Below are 25,441 nucleotides of genomic sequence, written 5' to 3'. Positions count from 1 at the left end.
TAAAGCAGAACATTTATATTTAATTTACATTTTGACAATTGTACATAAATAACAATGTAAACCAGTTCGTAAACATAAGATAGTTTGTTGTTCTAGCAAAGTAAAAAGCCGATTAACTTTGGTCAGTTTTTCCCTTTGAGAAAAGCAAAACCACTTCTGATTGTTTGCTACATTCACATGTAAGAGGCCCGAACAGGGGAAGGTCAGGAGAACTATGGACAATAATGAGAGTTCGAAATTTTTAAAGCTGCAGTATATAAATCTTTAAAAAACTTCAACACAGAAGCACTAAAGGCCAAAAGTCGGGGAGGGAAGAGGGGTTTAGGGTGAGAAAAGTGTGTCCAGTGTCCGAGTAGTGATACTTTGGTCTATCTACATGGAAGTACTGTTTTTTAACCATACTGCTACGCCTGAATTTCTCAGCCTTGCTGTTCCTAGAGGCCAACCTATTAGCCATTTTTATTTTCATCATAAAATCCTGTAACTTATAAAATGGTCTGATCAGAGACATGTAAGTTAGTAAGGACAAAAAGGTAAGGTACACTGAGCGGTAATGGGTGGAATTGGATTTGCTTCTGACACTAGGTGTGACCACATAACTCAGACGTGGCAAAATGAAATAAAGCCCTGACACTCAAGGATCATTTATCTTACTCCTATCCACTGGTTTTCGGGGTGTTAGCATACATAGGATGGGATTTTTATTTTCCTTTTCTGTCAAGGTTTTGGGGCCTTCCCTGTTGGCCTTCTAACCTACAGAAAGGGAGCATACACATATGCACATTAAGATTCTTTCAAATGCCCACACATCATCATCCTGGGTTTGAGGTCATCAGGTGTGATGCAAAGTCCTCTGAAAAGGTTTGATTTTCATCTTTTATGAAAATTAGGTTCTGGTCCATGGTTTGGCTCACAATGTGACATAAATATATATACACATATAGTATTAGTGGTATAAATAAAATGTATAAATATACACCATTCTTTGCTACACCTTGAATGCCAACATGAGATCTTTGGGCTTAGCAAACTGAGAAAAAAAAGGAACACTCATGCGCTTGGAGGAGAGAGAGAAAAAAATACAACAGCCTCTTTGTGATGGTCTTCATCTGGCCCACCATTCCGGTGTGGTCAGGGGCACTGGTACAGAGTGGGAGGTGGGGGGGTATCCTTTTCCTTTCCTGAATTTTGAGGCCCCATTGGTAGCTATGTTTTTATGTGTATTATGTTTTAGATTTTAAGCTCCTTGAAGACATGCACTTTTCTCCATTACCTACATATTCACCACAGTGCCTTGCACAAAAAAGGAGTACAATATGTACTTAACTGACCCTATACTCATGCTCTCTCCCTAACCTTTCACCCCCACCCCCACCTCTCTTTTTGATCCCAGTCCTTCAGTATGATGTTTTAAATTTTCGGGAGACAGAGGGAAACCTAAAAAACAGTAACACCACATTCTAAGATTTCTGTGCACACTTGGTTTCTTCTCTAAAGTAGCAAAGCATTAGACAAAACAGCATTTCCTGCACTACTGGACACACTCAATGAGGTAATTGTTGTTGAATGACTTTGCAATGCCCTTCTCATCTTCAATTAAATTAACCACAAAACGTACAAATGCAAATACTGAGGAAAATCTGAGTTTTACAGAAAACAAAACAAAATTGATGTGCTGGAACAGGAATGTTCATCACCCACTTCCACTCAGAGATAATGAGAAAATACCCGTTTTGATTTTTTGTTTGTTTGCTTAGTTTTTCAAAACGTGGCCCGAGTCTTTCTACCCCCTAACTCCTTCCTGGGAAAGCACCATTTTTGTGCAATTCTGACATCTAGAAATTAAAACACACATCATACACACACAACATCCCAAACTACAACCCGAAAAACTAATACACAAACCACTTGTGCTTTTAACAGTGGTTTTCAACATGGCATTTGATCATCTTCACATTTTCGGTTGCTACAATGGGATGGCAAAGTTACGTGGCAGTTTGCCATGGATCTTTGGGGTGACTTTGGGGTTTTGTATTGCTTTTAGAAAAAAAGCATAAGAACCCAGAAAACAATCTCAACCAACCAACCAAACACAACCACCCCTGCTCATTGGTATAAAAGTCAAGTTGGCATAGCTTTCTTGTCATGTCACCTTTCGGGGTAGAGCTGTTAAGTAGTGGGGAAAAAAAATGTCTGGACTACCTACAGAAAGGCAGGCAGAGGATTCCTTTCCGTATTGCCACTATCCAAATTATTATTGGGTAATTCTGCACATCTATCCCCAAGTTACACAACATTGTTCAAACTAAATAATCTCCAGTATGATTCAACTTATCCACCTTTGGCAATACAAAACCTCATTTTCAAACCTTTAGCATGTAGGCATATTGACTGAAGTAATGTATTTTTGTTTTTCCAATCTTAATTTCACCTTAATTTAGACAGATGTGCAGAAATTATCTACAAAGAATGGCCACAAGACAAAAAAAAATAAACATTTATACTCAAATTACAATGATTTTTCCAGTCATTGTAAACCTTTTCTAATTATTGCTTTTAGAATGATAAGTTGCATAATAAATTATAAAGTACTATCATTGAAAAATAATTATAGATAAGAGATTGTCTTAGTAATGGGAAAGGCTACGCAAACATACTTACAAACATATTCAAAACACAGTCAAATATATATATATGTATGTATGTATGTATGTATGTATGTATAATACGTATACATAATAGTCTATTTTCTTTATACCCTGAGATTACAATAACTTCAGAGTTCCTTCTTTGAACTGGAAGAAAAGTGAAGGAACTTATCTGTGATGTCAGGAAAGCTTGGCAGCATTGGAATCAACGTATAAACAATTTGCTACAGGCATCCTGACTTCTTGCCAAGTCATAAATTAAAATTATTTATATATATATATGTATATATACATATATAAACCACTTCTTTCATTTCCTGAAAGTCTTAAGGATCCATTGGTTCAACTGTTTCTTGTTTGACCTTTACGGGTAACAGAGGTAGTGGGTGACTGTGAGGCAACTTCATAAGGGATGGGTCTGATGACTCGTAAAAGTTACACCCTGAGGAGATTAGTCCATTTCCCATGTTCCTTTGCAAAGACATTTTCAGATTGGCTCCTTCCATTTCTCTTCTGAGCAAAGCCAGGATCTCCTTCTCCACCACAGAGGTCATATCAGTACCATCCTCTGTGTCTTCTAGACGGTCTGCATTGTCACTGATGTCAAACTTTTCTATTTCTTCATTGATTCGGGTCAGGTCCTCCATGGACAGGCCAGAAGTTGGATCTAGGGGGCAATAACCATTTAGGTGAACCTTGAGACTACAGAGGTGGATGTAGCTCTTGTGGCACTGACTACATTTGTGTGGCCTCTCCCGGGTGTGTAGGCGCTTATGGAGTTTCAGGTGTACAAACTGGGTGAACTTGGCTGGGCACAGTTTACACTGGTATGGTTTCTCTCCAGAATGAAGTCGCAGGTGGGTCTTGAGATTGCTGGTGCTGCTGAATCGCTTGTGACAAACCTACATTTGAGGACAGAGGGGAGAGGAGACAGGAATGCCAGAAGGTTAAAAGCTGCAAACGGGAGGGGTTTAAGTTCAAAAACAACCTGCAACAACTTGGGAGGTGAGAAGCAACATGAGGGCTATTAAGCAAATAGGGCTGTGTGGGCATAGCCCACAGGAGGTGGTGGCTCATTTCCTTGTCCCTCTGCCACCCACTGGACACTAAGTCTGCCTGTTTGCTTGCAGATTATAGGACATGGCTGTGACACACAGCAGCAATCAATCAGTGTTTAAGAGGAGCTACATATTTTGGCATTGAGCTTCAAACTCTACTGGGCATGTTAGGAACTGGTTGGACAGATTTCCAACCAGTTTAAAAATGTTCCTCCCTAGAGAAGTTTACCCACCTGACATTCGTGAGGCTTTTCTCCAGTGTGGACCAGGTAGTGTTTCTGCAGGTGGGCGAGCTGAGTGAAACCCTTATTGCAAGTTTGACATTTGAATGGTCGCTCTCCACTGTGCACTCTGAGGTGGACCTAAGAACAAAGCGCAAACATTAGGATTATGTGATTTCTTTGTAATACTGGTGTTATTTTATCAATTGTCTTGTTGGTAGGTTCTGCGCACTTTATTCCATCAGTTTTTAGAGGCTTTCCCAGTGATCTCTGAAAGTGCTCATTTCCTCATCTCTTATGGTATAATAACATTCCATTATATAGCATACTTTGTTTAGATATTCCCCACTATGTGTGCATTCTCTTTAAGTTTCTAGTTTGGCCTTCCACGAAAAGAACTGCTACAAATGTTTTTGAACAATATGGGTCCTTTTCATCTTTCTTTGATGTCTTTAGAGTATAGAACCAGTGGTGTGGTATGGCTGAGTCAAAGGGTATGCACAGTTTAGTGATTTTTAAGACCACAATGTCTTTGAGCCTTTTGGTTGGAAACATCTAAGGTACAAATTTCTCAAGAAAACAAAGAAGGAGATTCTTTTCACCATTCTTAAAAGCAACGTTATTATTGTCGAATCATACTGATAACAACAACAGTAGCTCATATTTACACGATGCTACGGAAGTTACTAAGTGCTACCTTCACAACAGCCCTGTGGGGTAGGCAGTAGTACACATATTATCCCCATTTAAAAAATTTTAAAACCGAGACATAGAAGGATGAAATGGACTTGGCCCAAGGTAACCCAACTGTATAGTGAATGGTGGAACCAAGACCAGAACTCTGGTCACAAAACTCTTTTTTTTTACAGTTATAAAAACATGATCTTTTATAAAAAGATAGGGAAATTCAAAACTCTATGTGTGCATGCATGCACGCATCGATGTATGTGTGCCCACGCACAAATCAATAATTTGATTTTCAATACCTACCTTCAGATTTGAGAGTTGCCCAAAAGTCTTGGAGCAAACGTTACACTCATACTTAATCTTTCCATTCTGTTTCTTCAGTGGATATGGAAGTGTTTTGTAACCAGTCATATTTCTCTTACTTTTCATGAGATTCATGGCTTCTTCACTGCTGTTGGCTGCCAGCATCGCTGAGGTAGCTTTAGGTTGCATCATGTGTTCAGATGTGGCAGCAGTCCCAGCAGTTGGGGACCCACTGGTTGGGCTACATGGCTTGTCTTTCATGCTGGTGGCTGCGCTGGTGATAGAAAAGGCACTCTGGGGTGCAGGTATGAGAACATCTCTGGGGTGCTCCGGTTGGAGCAATCTCCGGGATCCTTCGGAGGGTAATGAATTTGGGAGAGGAGCTGAGTTGAACATGGTATGAGGCAAGCTGCCACCTCCACTGAGGATGTTACTATAGACTGGATATAATCTTGGGAAGAGATTAAAGTTATTGATGCTACTTATACTGTTCACAGTACTCAGGCTATTACAGTTCATACCATATGGAGGTAAAAGTAACTTGGGATAATGAGCATTATAAGAGGGGAAGAAAGCTGGAGGAAGATGACTAGGTGGTATGTAGCCAGGGTAAGATCCCAATCCTTCTGTGCCATAGTGTGTATTCAAGTAAGGGTAAGATTCTCGATGTTCTTGAGAAATGGGAGCCAAAGGGGAAACTGTGTCCCCTAGGCTACCGTGAGGACTGGAGCTTTTCAAGCTTTGGTCTGGGCTGCTTACTGCAGAGGGGCTAGGAGTGGTGGACGATGGGATGGGGGAGTGAGTGATGTAAGTAGGTCTCTCCATCCTGTAGGTCAGAGAAGCTTTCAATAAGTCTTCTGCATGGGGAACTCGGATTGGGTAGATGACTCGAGGGCATATAGGCCTTTCAGGGCTGCAGTTTTTCCTCAAGTCATCCATGTCCTTTTCTGGAGTGATGGGTGAAATGCTAGCATGGAAGAAGCTCTTTCCTTTTGAATGGTTGGAATCATCTTTCAGAATTTCTTTCACACTGTGCTCTCTCTTTGGGACACTCTTGGGACAAAGTTCATTTTTCTCAGTGCTTTGTTGCTTTGGACTGATGTGTGTTTGAGCTGAAATAAAGAATGCACAGTTACTTAAAGGGATGTGAGAAAATGGCACACCATTGCCAAAGCAGAGAGAACTTCTCTGTTTTAAGACCTTTTTTATATCCCAGTTTTCTTGAGTAAATTAAGTCAAAGGAGAGGGAAAACAAAGGATGAATGATCTAGAGACTCATTCAGGGGTTTAGGCTATCCCCTTTGTAGATGGCTCCAGGCAAACCATTAAAAAGTTACTATATCTCATTTATTTTCCATTCAAAATGGAGAAAAGAAAGAATACATACCTATCACCTATCATAAGAGGGCTATTGTCTGGATTATTTTGTTTCCATTGTTAAAGAACATAGAATGTGAAAAGTGCTCTTCAAGCAAAAGATCAAACTTGCCAGAACAGATAGCTTCTATTAAAATGGGGTGGAAAAATATCATGAGGTGTCAGAAGCTAATAAAATAGTCATGCTGATGGTTCACAGTTCACCTAAAGGAAATCAGCATATGCACAATGAGCTAGATTGGTCAGATTAAAACTGTTTTGAGTAGCATCAGTCATTAATTTTTACATCAATTGTGTTTTTTTTACATGAATTTGATTAAACTCAGTTATAAATGCCTATGTGTAGGTGAATTAGGAAACTAAAGGAAAAAATCCAGTCAATACCCTCCTCAAACCACTTGTCACCATACAAAAATTTAGCCAGGTTTTGCCCAGTAAAACTTGGCTCCCAAAAATGTTGTCCCCTGGAATCATAAGGCATGACAGATTAACCTTTGCCAAACCACAACATGTGCTCCACCAGCCAGTTCAATTACTTACAGTCCCAAAGAAAACATAAGCAACTCGGATGAAAGCCTTTTTTTTTTTTAAACTAAAAGAAGGTATTCTATACGAACAAGCATGGCATTACTTAGTAAATACACTATTTAAGAAGATGAGCAACATGGGACAGCAGTTACAAAATACTAAACTCCTGCACAGGACAATAGAAAGTATATAGGTCAAAGCAAAGAAAACTAAATTCGTGGGACTCAGTCTACCCCAACTTGTATCAGACCTGAAATACTAAAAAAAATCTGCATTTGGAAACCTTTTGTTTGAACTATGGATACCTGACAATCATTGGCAATGTTGTGCTACCACCTACATAGCAGTTATGATATGGAAAGATGTAAAACAAAGAAAACAGAATGACTTTTGGGAGTAGCAGGGAGATAGATACACTGCAGCTTAATTTTCCAGGGTTTCAAAGTAGAGTTTGATGACAACTGAGTGGGTACCATCATTCTTTAAACAATCTTTAAAAGGATATGCTTTAAAAAAGTATATATAAGTAAAGACACATTTGGGAGAATACCCTTAAAAATTATCTGCTTCAATTATCTGAGAGAAAAAAAAGTGAATGTCATATGTGACAATCTGGTAGGTCCAGAAATTAATGGTACAGGAACGCTAGAAACTTTACTTTCTAAATCAGTACACTGCAGGCCACCAGGCTTAAGAAAAATTCTCTTCCATCTTGAGAATCCCTCAGAGAATGTTATCTCAACTAGCTTTTATCAGTTACTCCTCACAGAGCAGGCAGCCCAGAATAAACAGGGAGAGGGACACTTATCAGGAAAGGTGCTGATCAGTGGGGATTGATAGGCAGCCTATGGAGGGACAAGGGTTTCTGAAGCCACTAGACCAAAATAAATATCACCTTATCAGACCAGTATCAGTCTTTCAGTGGGGCCTGGGAGGCAGGAAGTTCAAATTGTCACTTTTGTTTTTTAAAGCTAAATGGTAGAGGAAGAGAGAGACAGCTAACCTGGAAAACTGATAGGGGAGCCTCCTCACTGCTAAGGAAAGGAATTTAACAAAGATGAAGTGGAATGCCTGGTAGGAAGAGTTCTTAGAGAAGGCTACCTCACTTCCCTACCTCATTTGCCACAGCTCAACCCTCCCTCATGAACAAAAAAGGTACAGGTATAGCAATCTACCGTCTTCACTTGAGAGAACAAATTTCACTGCCCTCATTTTCTTCGGGGATCTCAAGAAACCCTTGTCCTTGATCAACTGAAGTGTAGGGGTGACTACATCAAGATGTCATGTGAAATCCGTCCAGAGTACTTCCTCGTTTTTGTGGCACTCACTTTTCTCTTATATCCTTAATTGTGACACTTACTCTATGTCATTACTAACAAAAAACTAAAACAAAACCAGTTTTATGATCATTAAGCAGATGGAAGAATCATATTTTTTTCAGAACTGTTGAAAGAAAACCAGATTCTGAGTCAATTCCAAGCAATAAAAATCCCATGAAAAAGATAAAGTGAAATTTTTTTTGGTATTTTTGGAATTAGGAATTTGCTATTCCTCTTCCACACAGCCCAGAAACAGATACCTGCTAATTAGAGCAAGTTTTCCTCCTTAGAAAAAAAAAGCCTCACAAAGAATCCTCATTGGAAAGTCAATATGTAAGTGAATATGAATATTTTTTTACTTCCCTGGTTTCCAAACCCCAAAGTTACTAATATTTATCAATATCTGAACTTCAGAAAATCATACTTGAAAAAGGCTGCTTCAACCTAGGACAAGAATCTAATTAGAACGTTCTATGAGAGTATTTTTGAAGGGATAATAAAAACAAAACAAATGAACATTTGTATATTTATACATAGCAAATTATCCTTTAGCACCTGCTGAATCATCAGTAGTTCTGTTATTTCTAATTCTTCCACTCAGTAATAACTTAACATTAAAAAAAAGAATAAAAAAAAGATGTTTTGTTCTTCAATTTTAAATGGCTGTAGGCGGACAGAGTCATTTCAGTAGTAAAATGCTCCTGAAGGCCTTCAATGGCTTAATTATGCCGATTCACATTTTCAGTCTATAGTAAGAGCCTCTAAGGTTAGAAGCAAGAGAACCTAGAAGTTCTATAGAAGGTAAAATAAAGCATGTTTTCAATTGAAACCAAGAAAGCAAACGAACATTTAGAAGTCTGTAATCTGGTCATCTATTTTCTAGATGGGTCTATGGCTCATCTTTTTGTGTGCATGTTATCAAATAACTTTTCCCTGCACTGAGTAGGAGCAGAGAAAGGAGGGGGGGCATAAATTGATTGAATTCTGATTCACGTTTGAAATCATATTCTCTCTTCTAAAAAACAAAAAAAGTATCCGATAATTTAGATTTTAAAATTTAGCTGTTATCCTATCAAAGTTCTTTTTTCTACCCTTTCTGTCTCTATTAATTAAGCCATCATTATTATTCACTAATATCCTTTGAATCCCCAGTGGGAGTCTGGCACAGACTTGCATTGTGCTTTAAGTGTGGAAACTGAATACAGCTCACCAGTCAGAGGCATAATCTACTTATTAGGACTGATGAAAGAGTGGAAATTTTTTTGATCAACAGTCTCAATCATCAACCACCACACCTAAGACAACTGATTTCACAACAGGCAATAAGAACCCTCGGCTGAGGGTGACTAGTTGTTATAATTCAAAAACTGCAAAACAAAGGCTGCTCTGAATCTTAATGGCAAGTGATACCTGAAAATGTTATTTTTCCAGGGTACAGGAGAACCTGGAGAAAAAAGCATCTACTTAAAAGAGGTCCTATCGGACAGGTAATAATGGCATCTCTAACTAAAGAATGGATTCCAAGTGATACAAAAATCTGAAAATGCTGTGTACATACTGACAATTTTAGGACGCAATCTGAAATAATTTTATTTTGGAGGAAGACTTTCTTTCTCACTTTGTAAAGTAGAAAAGAAGAGCAAAGCCAAAGAACCAAAGACTCAGGAAGAGAGGCCTAGGGGAGTGTTTACTGTTTTGGTTTGGTACAAGTCACCGTAACTGCTCTGACTGAACCAATGATTACCAAGCTACAGGTATCCCACTGGTGTTTCCATCCAAAGGGTGTGAAATTTACTCACTCTTGCCCATTGAAATAAGAGGATGCTGAACTGTATGTGAAATGCTTACAAAGGTTAAGGAGTAAGAAATTAATTTTGGATAACTGCTAGAAGAACAAGCAGAACTCAATTACTCTTCAGGGGGGTTCTGGGTGGAGAACTGAATTATTTCTTCACATCCCATCCTAACTTACCTGAAAAAGATGGGGGGCATGACAATATGAAACTCACAGAAGACCCGTCTAAGTGAGTGGCATGATACTTGAAAGTAACCTGGAGATGCTTTAAGCTTTTTCATCTCCATCTAATCTTATACATTCTCAAGAATTACACTGACCTATTATTCACTCTGGTCAGAAACTTCATTTCTGAATCAGCATGGTGAGTAACTCATCTCTAATGAGGATTGGCTCCTAGAATTACAGTTTGTACATTTGTGTCCTAACAGCAAGATTTCATAGGATCACGTATCGAGAGATGGAAGGTATGTTAGAAGTTATCCAAACTAGCCCTCCCCCTCCCCAATTAAATGATGAAGACACTGAAGGCCCAGCAAAGTGAAGTTACACAGACCCAAGGTGACACAGTTGGGAGGGGCCAAGTCAGGATTTTCATCTAGATACATCAATTCTCTGACTTGAAAACCATACAATGTTAAGTTTTGTTGATATGTCTCATTAAAAACAAAAATGAACAGTCAAGTCCAAATGTTTCAAGACTATGATTTATCCTTGAAATTAATTGGCTCTGTCTGGTTTAGGGAGCACAATGATAAATATTTTACCATTTTAAAAAATGGCAGATTTCTGTGGGTTTCATAACACAAGAAAAGATTAGAATTTTCTGATTTATTGGAAGACTGTCCAAGAATGGCCCAAATCACTTATACAAGTAAGACCTTTTCTAGCAGATAGGGGCAGAAGGGGGTTACAGGTCCAGGTCAGATAATTTTACCTAAATAAAAAAGTGAAAGCCTATAAACCTAACTGAGGAACTGAGAATTTGTTAGATAAAGTGATATGCAGCTTCTGTCAAACAGATTAAGACAGCAGATAATTAAAATTTTACCATAAGGAAGGAAGTTAGATATGACATCTTCAGAACTTCCACTTAGAACAGCCTTTCAGGAGAAAGCTAATTGCTCATTGTTTCTAGAAAAAGCCTTGGATACTTTAGAGTATTTACTCTTATGCTATCTCTTGGCTGATGGTAATTTTGTAGTTGGCAGTTAGTTGACTTGGTACGTCATGAGATTCATTTCTAAGCAGCAGTAACTGATTTGTTCAATGATTTCAGGTCCGTTGTACTAGCCATATTTTTTTTTCAGTGCTACCAATCCTAAATCACTTTTCTCCCTACAGCTTTATAAATTTCACTCTCAAAAAGCAATGCTTAATTTTTTAAAAGTGCCCCTAGGATGGGCAAACGGAATGCAGAAAGAGAGAAGGCAAAGGAAGGAAAAAAAAAGAAGGAAGCAATTCCTCTCTTTCTGATCCAAACCACCTACCCTGGCACAACAGTTGATACAGCCATATAATTAGCCACCATATTATCAGATTGTACAGAGAGAATAGACATTACTAGCATTCTTTTTTTTTCAAATTGTAATCCACTTACTGAGGTTCATCCTCATCAGCTCTCCGGAGGAAGGATAGTGGAGTCTTTCTGCAAAGTCCCGACAATACCACACAAGAAGTTCCTGGTTGGCAGGGATTGGCTTAATAGTGTAGAAATAGATGTTCATTCCATTCTGACATGCTGCCAAATTCTGCTCCTGAACAGAGTGAGCAGGGTTCACATAACGCATCCAGTTGCTTTTCTCCTCATTAAAGCCATCGATGAAATGGTGAAGCTCCTCATTAGAATAGATCTGGAGGAAAACAGAAGACACCACCACTGAAAAAAAAAATGACTAAAATGCCAGAGGCTTATTTTATTCTCCCTTCCTTTGGCACAACATAAGCATGGAGATGAAGTGAAGAGACCGATAGGCGCTTCCCCTTCGCCAAAATTAAATAAAATCGGAGCGTTCTAGATTTAGCAGAAATAAGGGAGTTACCAGTGAGAGGTGGCATTTCTCTCTCTCTGTCTCATTACCTTTTCCATTTTGGTTAATTTGTAATGCTGAGGAAAAAAAACCAAGACCGAAACAGTTTCATGGAAGGAAGGGGCCAGGCTGCCTCTGACTCTCAGAGCGCTCTTAAAAGCGTTAGAATGGCAAATGAGTAATACTCCTAACTCCAGTTCTGATTATGTGCTGACTTTGAGTCACCCAGGTACAAGAGCAGGCTGTGTCAAACCCGAGTCTCGGCTTTTTTTTCTTTCAATTTTAAAAAACATTTTTATTCAAATTTTTGAGTTCTAAATTCTATCGGTCTCCACTCCCCCCAGCAAGCAATCAGATATAGGTTATATGTGTGCATTTATGTAAAACATTTCCACATTAACCATTTTGTACAAGGCTCAAATGAAAGAAAAAAATGAAAGAATAGGATGCTTCAGTCTGTACTCAATCAATACCAGTTGTTTCTCTAGAGGCGGATAAGCATGCTTCATCCTTAGTCCTCTGGGGTTGTCCTGGATCACCGTATTGCTGAGAATAGCTAAGTCATTCACAGTTTTTCACCAAACAATATCGCTGCTGCCGTGTACAAAGTTCTCCCGGTTCTGTTCTCAGCTCTTTCTATGGGCCTCTCTTTACTTGCAGTTTCCAACCACCCCCGCCCAGAGGCTTAAACTATGCAAACATCCTCCACCCCCCCACAAGTCCTAAAGTAACACTTGCTCATAAGAATACTTGGAACCTTGCCTTTTTGTGGAAACACTGGGTGGGGCAAAGGTGAACTTCACCTGCCATAACAAAGTGAAGACCTGGACAGAGGCCAAAATTTGACAGTCTACTACAGAGAAGTCACTTTTCCTCTCAATGGACATGTTTGGACCTGTACTTTTCTTTTAAACAAAAAAAAAAGCGGGAGGGGGGAGAGGAAGAAAGGAAGCCCTATTACTTTTATAAGGGGTAGTATAAATCACCACACACTTCTCCCCATTAGCTGGAAAAGAAAAAAATGTGGTTTGTTGCAGGACAAGTAAGATGAAAAAATTAAAAGCTTTTTCCAGCGTCAGTCAGAGTAGTTAATAGATCTAAAGAGTAAAGGGCTAAGAAAGAGAAAACTCAAAGCAACCACTTGCTCCGGTCAGCCACTCCAATCTTCCGCCTGCATCTCTCATCGTTCCACAGAACCTTCCTAACTCGAGATGCCCCTTCCCTCTCCCTCGTCTCACCGGATTCTCTTTGCCAACCCATACCTGATGCTTTGCAGTGTGTGGTCTCCAGGAAGCCTCATCCTGTTCACAGCCCAAGAGTATCCATGGGGCAAGCAGTCTAGTGCGTGATTCTTACTCACACACCCTGACTCTGGCCATAAAGCCTTTCTTATGTCTCTCCAACGCTATCAAAATTAAAAAGGGAACTCTGTCCCTTTAACACAGGCAGTAAACACCAGAATCACTTTCTTTTAAGAGTAACTTCCTGTAAATTGTGAAGGGGGAAATACATGTGGCTTCATCAAAGAAGCTTGTGAGAGATTTTGCGGTGTGTTTTGTTATGAGAAAATGGAACAGGGCTGGGTGAATTCTGCTATCAAGAGGAGTCTTCAAGTTTGTTTACTCTGATGTGCAAACTTCCAGGAACATGGGGTTCCATTGCTCTGCACTCTCTGCTTTGGGCGGAAGCTGCTTTCTAAAGCTAAGGGCGATGCACCTTCCAGTCAGCTTTCCCCAATTTACTGTCCCCCCCCCATTTGAAAAGGGAGATGACGATCCATGAAGTCACAGGCTCACACCCACAAAAATAGAAAATAAAAGCAAAGTCTAAAATGAATGCCTTTCCCTATCTTGGGTCTCCATATATTATCATGAAGATTAAAAATGTGCTGACTCACAGTACGGTTACAAGAAATAATGTCACTCTGTGGTTTGCTCAACGCGAACATCCCTTCTCCTCTTTGACTATGTAATTTGCATGGAACTTTTTTTCTTCATACAGCAGATGTTCCTATCCCTGCCAGCAAAAGCAGGACAGTTTTTATAACATGTGGGAAGTTATCTCTGACAATTTCCTTTTCATGCGCAAGACTGATCCAAATCCTTAGTTACAAAGAACATCTTTGGGGCACAATGGAAGCTTACTGACTTAGGAATTTTTAGAGAGATGGAGGAGCTAGGAAGGTGCTGCTGTTGCTTTTTTCAAGATAGCTTTGCAAAAAAAAAAAAAAAAAAAAAAAAAAAAGGCTTATACATCGGATGGTCTTAATTGAAGACTTAGTCACTCTCCAGGAAATTATACACCTCCATGGCTTGCTTTTAACTGAAGAGGGACTTACTGGCAATAAACTCAAATGAACCCACCCACTTTTTTCTAGGAAAAGCCTGTAACACGCACACGTATGTGTGTATAAATAAGCTTTGAGGAATTAAATAATTTTGGATTTAAAAATATAAACATTGTTTATATTTTGGGGAGAATCTAAATATCATCTTTTGTTTAAAGTAGAAATAGAAATTGGAGACAACTCAAAGTCAGTGAAAAAGAAGAGAATGAGAGAGCAAAAGAAAAACAAAGGAAAAAGAGAAAAATTCTTAAGGGAAGAAAACCTATTTCTCAAGGACAACTTGAACAAAAACTTGAACTCACAGCTTAGCACTACACTGTGGTTTACATTAAAGATAGGATGAGAGAGAGAAGTCAATTTTTTAAAACCAGCCTGACAGACATCAGTAATTAATAACATTACTTTTCAGTCATAGTGACTTTTTCCTAAGAAAAGATTTCCCTCCGAATTATCACAGCATTCCTTCAAGAAAAAGTTGTGATGGATCTGTGGGTCTTTCTAAGTGTGAGAAACTGAAATCACAAAACAAACAGTGGTAGATTGAGGAAAGGAATCCAATAATTGGGGTGCTTTATCTTTTTGTGATTCAGTCTTCTTAGTATATACCTAGACTGCCCCCAAAATGTCTTTTATCTAAATTTTCTAGGTCAGGTTTCAAAGTTTTTAGGGATTTTATGGAAATATTCTAAATTAATGCATGTAGTCATGAGAATATACATTCCAATAAACTTTATGAACTGAAACCCAAATTCTGAATTACAGCATATTCATTTTAAAGAACTACTCCTGCCCTTGCTTCTCTTCCCATACTAGCCCTGTCACCCTTCCCAATGAAAAAGTTTTGTTTTCAAGATATTATATATATTTCATTGATTTCAGTTAAACCCATAAATTAAAGTTTTAGTAAGAATTCAAGAATATCTGAAATTGAAAGCCTTAATGACTCATTACTTCCTTCTTGAAGAGAAATGCAAATGAATTTACTCTGGAAGCAAGTAGCAAAACGGTTTCATTCTATCAGGAAGCTCTTATGAGTTGCAAAAATTCAAGTCGAGTATAGTCCATGTTATCTCCTTTTCCTCCACCTACAGGCTTTTTTTTTTCCCCAGAGGACCCAGAGACTTACTCAGCTACTTTAACATCCACTCAGAATTTGTATTCTATGCACCCATGGGAGAATAAAGTTTCATTTGTACATAAGCAAGTGCACATAAGCATCCAGGCAGAAAGACAGACAGACAGATACACACACACACACACACACACACACACACACACACACACACACAGAGGAAAGGAGTTAGCACCTCTTTAGTTTTGCTTTTTTTGATTATTAAATTAACTTGGAATTTTAATTTTTCCTTACCCGCCAAAAATACTGTCTGTTGGCATTCTTGGGAACTGTGTCATTGGTATAGATTTCACCTATCAAAGGTCCAAAACGTGTTCCTTTTGGTATGTATTCTTTGCTCATTACTCCAATAACCTAAAAGAGAAAGAATATAATACAATCTATAATCTACATTTCAAAATGACAATCCCAATCAAATTGATTTTTCATAAAAGGATAACACAATAAGGTAAAAAAGAAAACCTCCTCAGGGGACAGAAATGAGCAAGTAGAGGATAATACCAAACTCTAATTGTCTGAATAAAGTTATATTTCCAAAAACTTAAAAGTGATGAAACTCCATTTTCAAATTATTTTCACTTGCTGAATTAGGAGCCTTTGTTCAGTTTGGGAATGGGAGAAGTTAAGAGTCACACAGAAAAGAGAACAGCTTCTTTCTGAGAATTAAGAACAAAATAATTTTAGAATAGATGTTCTTAACCTTTTTGTCATGGACTCCCTTTCACCATCTGGTGAGATCTATGGACCCTTCAGAATACTGTTTTTTTAAATGCACAAAATAAAATATATAGGATGGCAAATGGAACCAATTATACTAAAATTTAGTTAAAAATAAATACAAACATGTTCAGAGACTTCCAGGTTAAGATTCCCTGCTATAAATAGTCAAGATTACACAGAAATAGACAGATTAGACAATCCAGCCTGCTAACATTTCCCTTCAGTCTCATGTCAATTTTAAGGAATGGAATATTTAGCCTTGGAAAACAAAATCACATTTTTCAAAGGGTTAAAAACCAGAAACTCCTTCATTATACTCTGCTAATTCCTGATAAGTACATCATAGTTTCCTGTTTCAAATCATTGTTTTTCCCCAAATGTGCAACAGGACATCCAAGCCTCTTCTTCCTACAGAAGTGTGGCAGGAGTCCTCATTAACAATTATCTTATGGATCTGGCATGGAGACAACATTTTATGTGCCCTCTGCCCCTCCTCCACCCCCGATCCTGAGATAAGGAAATGACTGAAAATCTACTATAGCCCATATTTCTAAAAGGCTTTGGTAAAGAAACACATTACGCCAGTTCCTCCTTGATGGTAAATTTCTTTTGAGTAGGGTAGAATCACCAACCACAAATCAGGAAGCAATTCATCACTATTCAAAAGAACTCATCTGTGAGTAGTCACTTACAACATTCTGCTGAGTTACTGGTATTTTTCATCCCCCCCCTCCTTGATTTTTCTTCTCTTGTAGGGTGGCCAGCAGAATTGACTAGATTTTAACTAGAACTGATTGACAGAGAAGAAAAAAACTGTACAACAATGTTTTTAGTTTTCTTTTTTTACAATGCTTCTTGGTGACTTAAGTAACCTTTTCTGTTTGGGCCTGTGGACTGGATAGGCACTGAACAATGAAAAAAACCTCTATGCTTCATCTAAAGTATTTATAGATAGTTCATGAAGAATGATAAATTTCTGGCTACAGTTGCACTTATTCCATGCTGTTCCTAGCAATACATTAAGCCCCACTTCAAATGAAAAGGAACCTGAAACTTCCATGGAATCAAACAGCTAAGCCACAAAGCCGACTGAACAACTTTGGCAGATGCCGCCTTTTGGTGCCTGCTCAGGTCCCATTTCATATCAGCAAGTGATTAGGAGCACAATAGTCAATATAAAAGTCAGCGAAGCATTTAAAGGCATCTGGTATAGGGCGAAAGGGGGAAAGGCAGGGGCAAAAATTTTCCTATACCCAGAGTAAGCTGAAACAAGGTTGTTGGGCCAGTTTTATTTTGAGTGCCTTTCTGCATTTCTGGCAGAGCTGAAAAAAGCAGATGTTCATTTCATCCTCCTCTGCCCTCATTTACATCTATCTGACCTTTCAATAAAGGCTCATTATTATTGGTAATCACTACAGCCCAACTGATGAGAAGATATTTATAAAGTCTTGGGCTCTCCAGGCCTCAGTTTCCTCACCTGCGAAGCGAGGAAATTGGACTAGTGATCTCTCAAGTACCTCAGGGCCCTGGCATTCTATGATTCTGTCTGTGTATGCCCAGTGAAATTCTCACTGTCTAGAGCATCCTGAAACAGTCAACTCAAAACATTCATGTTGGCTCTCAGGATGAAGCAAATCTTCTGACACTTATGTTTGACTGATCATAACACAGCATTAAAAAGCCCAAACAGGAACAGCAAATAATGCCATTTGCTGGTCAGCCAATAATTAACAGCTGATTTTTCAACATGTCCATGTTAAAGTAGTAATTTTAAGAGAGGTACTCAACTGGTTCACCAACTTTTGTGTCTGCTGGAGACTATAATTTTAAACAGTCTTGAGAGACAGTACATGATTACCAACAAGCAACATTACATTGAGGTCAGTGCTTTTCCACCTAGTGGCCATTCTGTCTACCAGAATGAGGTGCTCGTTTTTCAGAATTAAAACTCCTCTCCTACCAATTAAATTCATGCTGTATTATGAACATATCCAATAGTTTTCCAAGGTCAAATACAAGGGGACAGGCTAGAACCTTGGTTTCATAAAAGCATTACTGCCTTTCTTTCATTGGGAAGGTGTTACTGAGTAAATTTTTTTTTGATTGACACCTTCCCAATTAAAGTAGAGAACACAAAGAGGTATAAAACCTAATTCCTACCCTGTGGGAGGTGACAATATAGTTGAGATAGGGAACAGATATATAAAAAGTAATTTAGCTCTAAGGCCTATGAAATTTACCTAAAGGTCTCAAAACTACAAGGGAAAATAATTTTATTATAAGGGTCTTACATTAGATTCATTGTCTTTTTGAAATTCATATGTTCCTATGGTGTAAGTGTACCTTTGCTCCATACAGTGGAGTTAAACAGACCAGAAGGGACAATATAAATTATGATGTGGTATAGAATATTAAGTGATATACCTTGAATACACTATATATCACTAATATCTTCACTAAAGCCTGTTTAAGATAAAGCATGGTGGGGCTTGTTATCCACCCATATAGACATACTTACATAATAGCACAAAGATAATTAATTTTATTATCAGCTAGAAAAAGTTAGGTTTCCCTCAAACAGGCAGGGAATAACTTTCAGTTAGAAATAATGTTAAGATGTAGCATCAGATGTATTCCTTCATCCAACATGAAAGTTACAGCTTTAAAACAGAAGTGTGGTCAGGATACTTTCATGATATAGCAGACCAATCAATCAACAGATATTTATTAGGCACCTACTTGGTGCCAATCTAAAAATTAGGCACAGACATAAAGGAAACAATTCCTAACAGCTTCTGTGTAGTTATAAATACAGAGGTATCACCCTATAAGATAACAGCATTTCAATGTTTATAAAACCTGATGTTATTAATTTTGCCCCTTATGAGATAAACATTTCATTAAACCTCCTAAGACAATTCTCCTCTGCAACTATAATGATTCAAGCTTTACAATCGGTCTGAAAATGGACATCCTTCAACGTTCTCTTCACTGTCCGAGAACTAGCAATTGCCGCACTAGGACTTTGGTGAATTCCCATGTGCTAAAAAGGCCACTTAGGCTAGTGCTCACCTAACCCAGGAAGGAAACATGATTGGAACTGACCAGGGTCCTAATGAATTACTGTTGGGGTAAGGCAGCTGCGTGCCTTCTATAAACATATCAGTGAGAAGACAAAAAGCTTCAACACTTTCATGCTTCATCTATCCCTACAGAAGCCCGTACACAGGATGCTTTATGAGCAGCACCGACCTTCCTACCATTTTGGAAGATCTGTCTCTGTCAATGGACTAGGTCACGGAGCACATCCTGACACCCATGGCTTCTAGACAAAAAACAGGACTCCCCAGCCTCTTATTTTACAAAAATCAAGGCAATTAAAAAACTTTGGAATAGCTAGGTATTTAATGCATATCCAATAGCAGTAGGGAAAAAAAAAGGGTTCTCAAAAAGCAAATCTCTCCTTTAAGGGACTATGTAGATCTTTCTAAAAAGCACATTAGAACTTTATGGTTTCCAAAGTGTTTTACATACATTATCCCACAACACTCAAAACCCCACAACAGCGGTATTTAACCAGAGCAATATCATGCAGGTATATTCATGATGTGGTCAAACTTACCCTAAATCATTAAGATCACAAATTACTAGTTCCCTCTGACCCCCCTCCTCCCCATAAAACTGATTCAGTCTATTAACATTCTGTTTTGGACCTAAGACTATTTGCACTGTGATGATTGGGATTCTACAGATGGATCAAGACCTAAAGTCTGTAATTCATCTGATTTTTTTAAAGGGGTGGAGTGAAAGGAAATGTTTTCAGATGGTTTCCTCCTTAATTATCTTTGTATTAAAGGAAACACAGTAACAGCCTCCCTGTATCATCTTCAAAATAAAAGACCATCCCCAAGTACATAGGATTGCATGTTGTGGTGAGATACTTTTTTCAGATGGCTTAAGTTAATAATGGACTTCAGTTAAAAGAGGCATATAGCAGACTGATTTTTATCACAGTATTACTTTAGAATTTCCCAGAACTGAAGCTTCCCCAGTTGAGAGAGAAGCGCATTCAAAATCTCGGCTTTTTCAAAGACACAAAACGTCAAAACTAATATTTTCTTATTTTTAAAAATGCTCAGTTCACAAAATACTATTTGAAGCGAACAGCAACTAAGTTTCCACAAAACGAAGAACACAAGTAAAGACTTTAGTAAATGGAGATTAATATATATTTTAAAATGAAGTTTAAAAAAACTTAGCTGTAGAAATAAGAAACAAGAATAGACTCTTTAAAAACGTATAATTAGCCTAAATAAAATCTAGAATCACCAAGGGAAAGAGCAGAAATTTTTTTTAAATAAAAAAGGAGCTGACACATATGTGAATGCATGATGAAAAAAGAAAAAAAATTCTAGTATGTCAGCAGAATAAAAGATAACATAATTTGACATCTACTACCATTTAAACAAAAAAAAATTTAAAAGAGTTTATAAATCTGATTAAAACTACTTGCAAGAGTTTTTTTCAAAAATTCCCATGGGAATTGATGACAGCCTGCAGATTTTGTTAATCACGAATATTTGTTCTTAAATTTGCTGTATTCCCTCCCTCCTTTGAAAATTATTGTTCTTTTTTAACAAAGACTATCATTCTAGTACAAATTCCGGAGTTAGCTGCTAAGTAAGTGTGCATATGAAATTTGTATCGTCACTGATTCAAGCAGGACTCCCCAAGATTGTTTGTTTCTGTTAAGTATGATTTAGCAAAGGAAAAGGTAAACACCAGATGCCTAGGTAGGCTCACTTCTCATGTAACCACCTTTGCAGGGTATTAAAATCTCTCCTAGATTAATTGAAGTAATAGGTTCTGGGTTGTATGGAAGAGCCAGCTAAGTTATACCTTATAGGCAAGTAAATAAATAAAATCATGCTGGGACCCAAAGTAACAATCATGTTACAATACAAAGAATACTGGCCAGTGTTAGGAGACCCGAGTTTGAGTCCTGGCTCAGCCAATAATTAGCTGTGTGTAGCCTTGGGCAAACCACTTAATTTTAAACCTCAGTTTCATCATTTGTAAAATGAGGGTGTTGAACTGGATGATCTCGAAGGCACCTTCCAGTTCTAAGATGAGGCAGAATGGTATAAACTCTGACAATGGAACATAGAACACACACTAGTATGTGGCATATTTAAAAGGAGAGGGAGAAGTAGCTTCTCTTGAATACTAGAGTATGGATCAAGATCAAAGTTTCTTTAAGCTGCCTTTTGAATAAAATGGGGAACTCCAGAGAACAAAAGAAGGGAGGAGGCTCTAATACCTTCACCCCCAATCTCCTTCCCTAGTAAAGAGATCCATTTCAGTGAAGTTTCATATTGGGGGTGGAGGCCAGGGGAAATGCTACTCTTACAACCACACCAACAAAAATCAACATTAAACAATTCATAAAACATGTCAAGGTAGCCTTTGTCATAGAACTGTGACAAATAACTCAAGATGTTCTACTTAGAAAAATGTTTCTATTTAAGGGGATGCATAAGGGTATGGTGGATTCAGGGCATCTCCAGCAATTTAGTATGAGATAGGGTTTCTTGTACAAAAGGCAGCTTGTCTCTTGAGATACTTAACAAAATATCTTTGTAGAATTCTCTCTTTCAATTCCCCAACACCTCTGCCTCTAGTTTTAATAAGTCAGAGGCAATAAGTGGCTAGCGCTGGACTTGGGAGTGCTAAAAACATGAGTTTCAAGTCCTAACTTAGATATTTACTAACTGGAACTCTGGGCGATTCATTTAACTTCTATTTCCTCATCTGTAAAAGGAGCAGATTAGACTCGGGCTCTAAGGTCCTGTTTGTAACTCTGAATTTATCAATTTAGGAATACAGTAAGTTTTCTTTTAAACAGCTTTGTCGCTGAACTCACAAAAAAATTCAACTCTGGAACACACAATCAGGAAGAAGACAAAGCTTTCCCCAAACGGTTGCCAGGTCCTTTATAAATGCTACTCTTAGGGGTAAAAGAAGACAATTTAACAGGGTTGTAACAAATATTCCTAGGAATAAATTCTAGATTCCTAAAGCAAACAAATCCTTTCTCACTGCTCTCTTAAGACACAGTAATATAATTTACACATGGTGGAGGTGAGAGTGGGATAAGAGGAAGGAGGTAAGCAGAATCTGGGGACAGTAGCAGCACAGGTAAAAGAGGTAGCTGTAAGTACCAGAAATATAAAGAGGCTGTTCCTCAGATTACCTAGCTGAACATCACACCTGGCTACGCTAGTTACACAAATGGATGAACACAAATCAAACTGCCCTTTCAGGGTCCTGGGGCAGCCTTTTGGAAATGACAACAAAGGGCAGCCCCACTTCAGAGACTGGGGGTGGGTGGGCAGGCGTTTGCAAGTCTAGCAGGGAGCAAAGGAACTTCAGCAGATAAACAGTGGTTAACTCTTAAGTCATCCTGACAAAGGATACTTTTCCCAGTTTATATACCATCTCTCCTGTTCATAAACACGTCAATGTTTCGGGAATAATTTTAGAAACACAGCTAATAAAGCCAGCTCATTAAAAAGAATAAAGCACTTTAATAACTGAAGACAGACAAAAGAAAAGACTAAGGAAACTTGACTTTTCTTTCCCTCCCTAGAGCTATTATACAACCAAGGCAATTTAATCCAGTGGCCAGAGGCAATGGATACATTGGCTGCTAACAGCAGTTTAAAACCTGGCTCAGGGGTCTACCTCCTCCCCACCCCCATGCTGCGAAGCATAGACCTCTTCTAGGCACAGTACAGCTTGCCAGAAGATTTTAACTGCTTGCTAATTGGTATGATGGAGGATGGGGGGGAAGCAGAAAGAAATTGGTTCAAGGAAAGAGAATGCAATGAAATGGCTATATTATTTACAGGTACTTACAAAGGAGTCTCCCAGACTTATGGGGCCTCAATAGAAGTGTATGGGAGATTTGGCTGTCAGGTGCCTATCTTCTTCAGCAAAAAAACCAGAGGCTTACCTCTTTGCAGTTCGATGCATATTTGAAAACTAGATTCCTTGGCAAAGATGCCTCTGCCTGAACGGCAGTTCCTCCATCAGCACCAGACTCCCAGGGGTGGTCATTCACAATGTACGTGCACTTCTCTTCAAAATCCGCCTCTGTCCACAGAGTCATGTCCGCATCTTCCATGTCCATTTTCATGGTTCCCTCTGCCCCCTCTACCAAGATCGGAAAATTTACGGTGTCGGAGCTACACTGGGTGGCAGCCTGGAAAAGAAGGAAAAAGCCTTTAATCCCCATTGTCCTGCAGTTTCTGTGGTTTCCTCTGAGACACTGTGACTAATACAGTAGTCTGTGGCACTTGAAAAGCCTATGCAGAAGAGCTGGTACAGTTGAGTAATAGCCAAAAGAGCAGCAGAAACGAGATTGCCCGGACGGAATGGAGCAAGGGTTTTCAAATGCTAGGCTTAGCTTTAAAAAGAAAAAAACAAGAAGGCAGCCCAGCGGGGGAAAAATCAAAACAAATCAGCTCAGAGATCCATTTCTGGCTTTACCTCTCAAAAGCCCAGAACCCATTTTCTGGGTTCCCAATCTTGTATCCAAGAAAGCCCGGGGTCATGGCCACCAGACCACTCAGTGCCTGTGGAAAAGCTGCCTCAGAGAAAAAAAAGTGTCATAAACAAGGAGAGGAAGAGGAAGGAGCTGCTGTCTGCGTCTGAATGAAGCTAAAAATGGAAAGCGCGTGTTGCAGGAGCGGAACCCAGCCTGCCTTTTCCAAATGGGGAAGACTGAACTTTCCCACCAGCTTCCAAAGCACAAACAACTTTCAAAACAACCTGCCCCCCCATCATCCTTCCCCTTCTGCCTCACTCTCTTTCATCCTCTAGCAAGGAAGACAGTAAAAGGCTGCATCTTGGCCAGCATCCTGGTAGTGAGAGCTGGTCACAAATCATTGGCATGCACTCATTTGGACCAAAGCGGGAGAAGGGAAAAATGGGGTTTCTGTGATTTGCTGGCATCTCACGCCATCACGAAGAGGAACAACAAAAATGTGAAACTGTCCAATGGTAAGCTGTCCCTAGAGAGAATTCCTCAGCCACCTCGGCTACAAATAGTACTTTCTGTTGAAAATATTGACCACTCATTCCATTCTCAGAAGTCACAAGTGCTTCAATTTACTGTAATGAAAGCTATAGTAAATATAGAAAAGTGAGAGACTAAGTAAGCCCTTCCTCAACTAGTGATGGGCTACTTTCCCCAAGCCTGCCTTACTCTCTAGGTCAGTAATAAAGACTCTCCTTCCAAATAAGAGGTCAGTGGCTTCTCTATTTCCCCCCACAAAAGTTACCCTCTCCCACACTAGGATACAAACTAGGTGACAAGGGGGAGGGAACGTGTCTCAAACACTTTACTTAGTTAAAATCATACCCAGGAATTCTAATCAAGGATTTCTACATTAGAAAGAATACTCACTTGATTTTCAAAATAAGATAATGTTCCATGGAAGATATTAAAAGCAGACTTTATCTTCTTTCATTTAGCCCTAACTGATGGGGGGAGGGCGCATTGATGCATCCAATAAAAGAAGCTGGGACATATGTCTTAAACTGTACAAAATTAGAACAGACCTGCTCGTCTTATGGATGTCTCCAGCATGTATAGTCATGATGTTAAATAAATATTAACTAATAATAAAGCTGTTAAAATTAAGCCACCACCGAGTATTTGTTCTTCTTTGATCTTAAGGGGAGAGGGGAGAAAAGAACTGCTACCGAAACTTCAATGAACTGACAATTGCAGCCAGAACTGAAAGGGTTAATGATTCATAAGGAGGAGAGAAAAGGTCTTATAATAAACACGTTTGAAGTCGAGAGTGCACCAAGGCAAAAGTATTACTTGCTCGCAACTGCTACTGCGTTGGTTAAGCAAGGAGAAAAAAGTTTCAACAGCTCAAGAGCAAAGAAACAGACAAAAAGGAAATTCTTACCAAGGTCGTATCCACAAGTTTTTCCAAACAAAAATCCAACATCTAAGGTAAGTCACGCTCATTTCTACACAGTAAACATTTCTTCGTCCTTCCAATTGCCGGCGGAGAGTAAGACTGACTCCCACCTCCAGGGTTAACTCCTTTTTCTCCGGTATCTCCGGCCCCCCGCCAGCCTCGCTCTTTTCTCTTTCTCTCTCGTCTGTCAGACAGGTGCTGCGGCACTGCTTTTGCCTCGCCGAAACACTGGAGGGCTGAGTGTTACAGCACTTTGTCTGCTTAACCAAACAGACTG

The 25,441-nt window shown here is 38.9% G+C and overlaps 1 protein-coding gene across 4 annotated transcripts; it reads right to left on the bottom strand.

Moving 5' to 3' along the window:
* On the bottom strand, nt 1-25,441 carry PRDM1 (PR/SET domain 1). 4 transcript variants are annotated; one of them, XM_072642951.1, is made up of 7 exons: nt 25,150-25,441; nt 23,181-23,429; nt 15,680-15,799; nt 11,537-11,789; nt 4,918-6,029; nt 3,940-4,068; nt 1-3,550 (listed from the first exon to the last, which is right to left on the bottom strand). In XM_072642951.1, the coding sequence occupies exons 1-7, from the start codon at nt 25,189-25,191 to the stop codon at nt 2,975-2,977; spliced, it is 2,481 nt and encodes an 826-aa protein (XP_072499052.1). In that variant the 5' UTR covers nt 25,192-25,441; the 3' UTR covers nt 1-2,974. The 4 variants fall into 4 exon arrangements, with proteins under 4 accessions (XP_072499052.1, XP_072499053.1, XP_072499055.1 ...); XM_072642952.1 differs by lacking the exon at nt 25,150-25,441 and adding an exon at nt 23,717-25,100; XM_072642954.1 differs by lacking the exons at nt 15,680-15,799; nt 23,181-23,429; nt 25,150-25,441 and adding an exon at nt 13,229-15,637.

This window comes from Notamacropus eugenii, chromosome 2 (assembly GCF_028372415.1).
Source record: "Notamacropus eugenii isolate mMacEug1 chromosome 2, mMacEug1.pri_v2, whole genome shotgun sequence".
Taxonomy (NCBI): domain Eukaryota; kingdom Metazoa; phylum Chordata; class Mammalia; order Diprotodontia; family Macropodidae; genus Notamacropus; species Notamacropus eugenii.
Note: the sequence above shows the minus strand (reverse complement) of the source record. Positions and strands in the feature narration are given on the sequence as shown.

Excerpts from the sequence above, each read along its gene's own strand:
- PRDM1 (XM_072642951.1), bottom strand. The coding sequence starts at position 25,191 with ATGTTGGATTTTTGTTTGGAAAAACTTGTGGATACGACCTTG. Across the intron at positions 23,430-25,149 it reads AACTTGTGGATACGACCTTG|GCTGCCACCCAGTGTAGCTC; the intron begins GTAAGAATTTCC and ends CTTCTTTTCCAG. Across the intron at positions 15,800-23,180 it reads ATGCATCGAACTGCAAAGAG|GTTATTGGAGTAATGAGCAA; the intron begins GTAAGCCTCTGG and ends TTTCTCTTTTAG.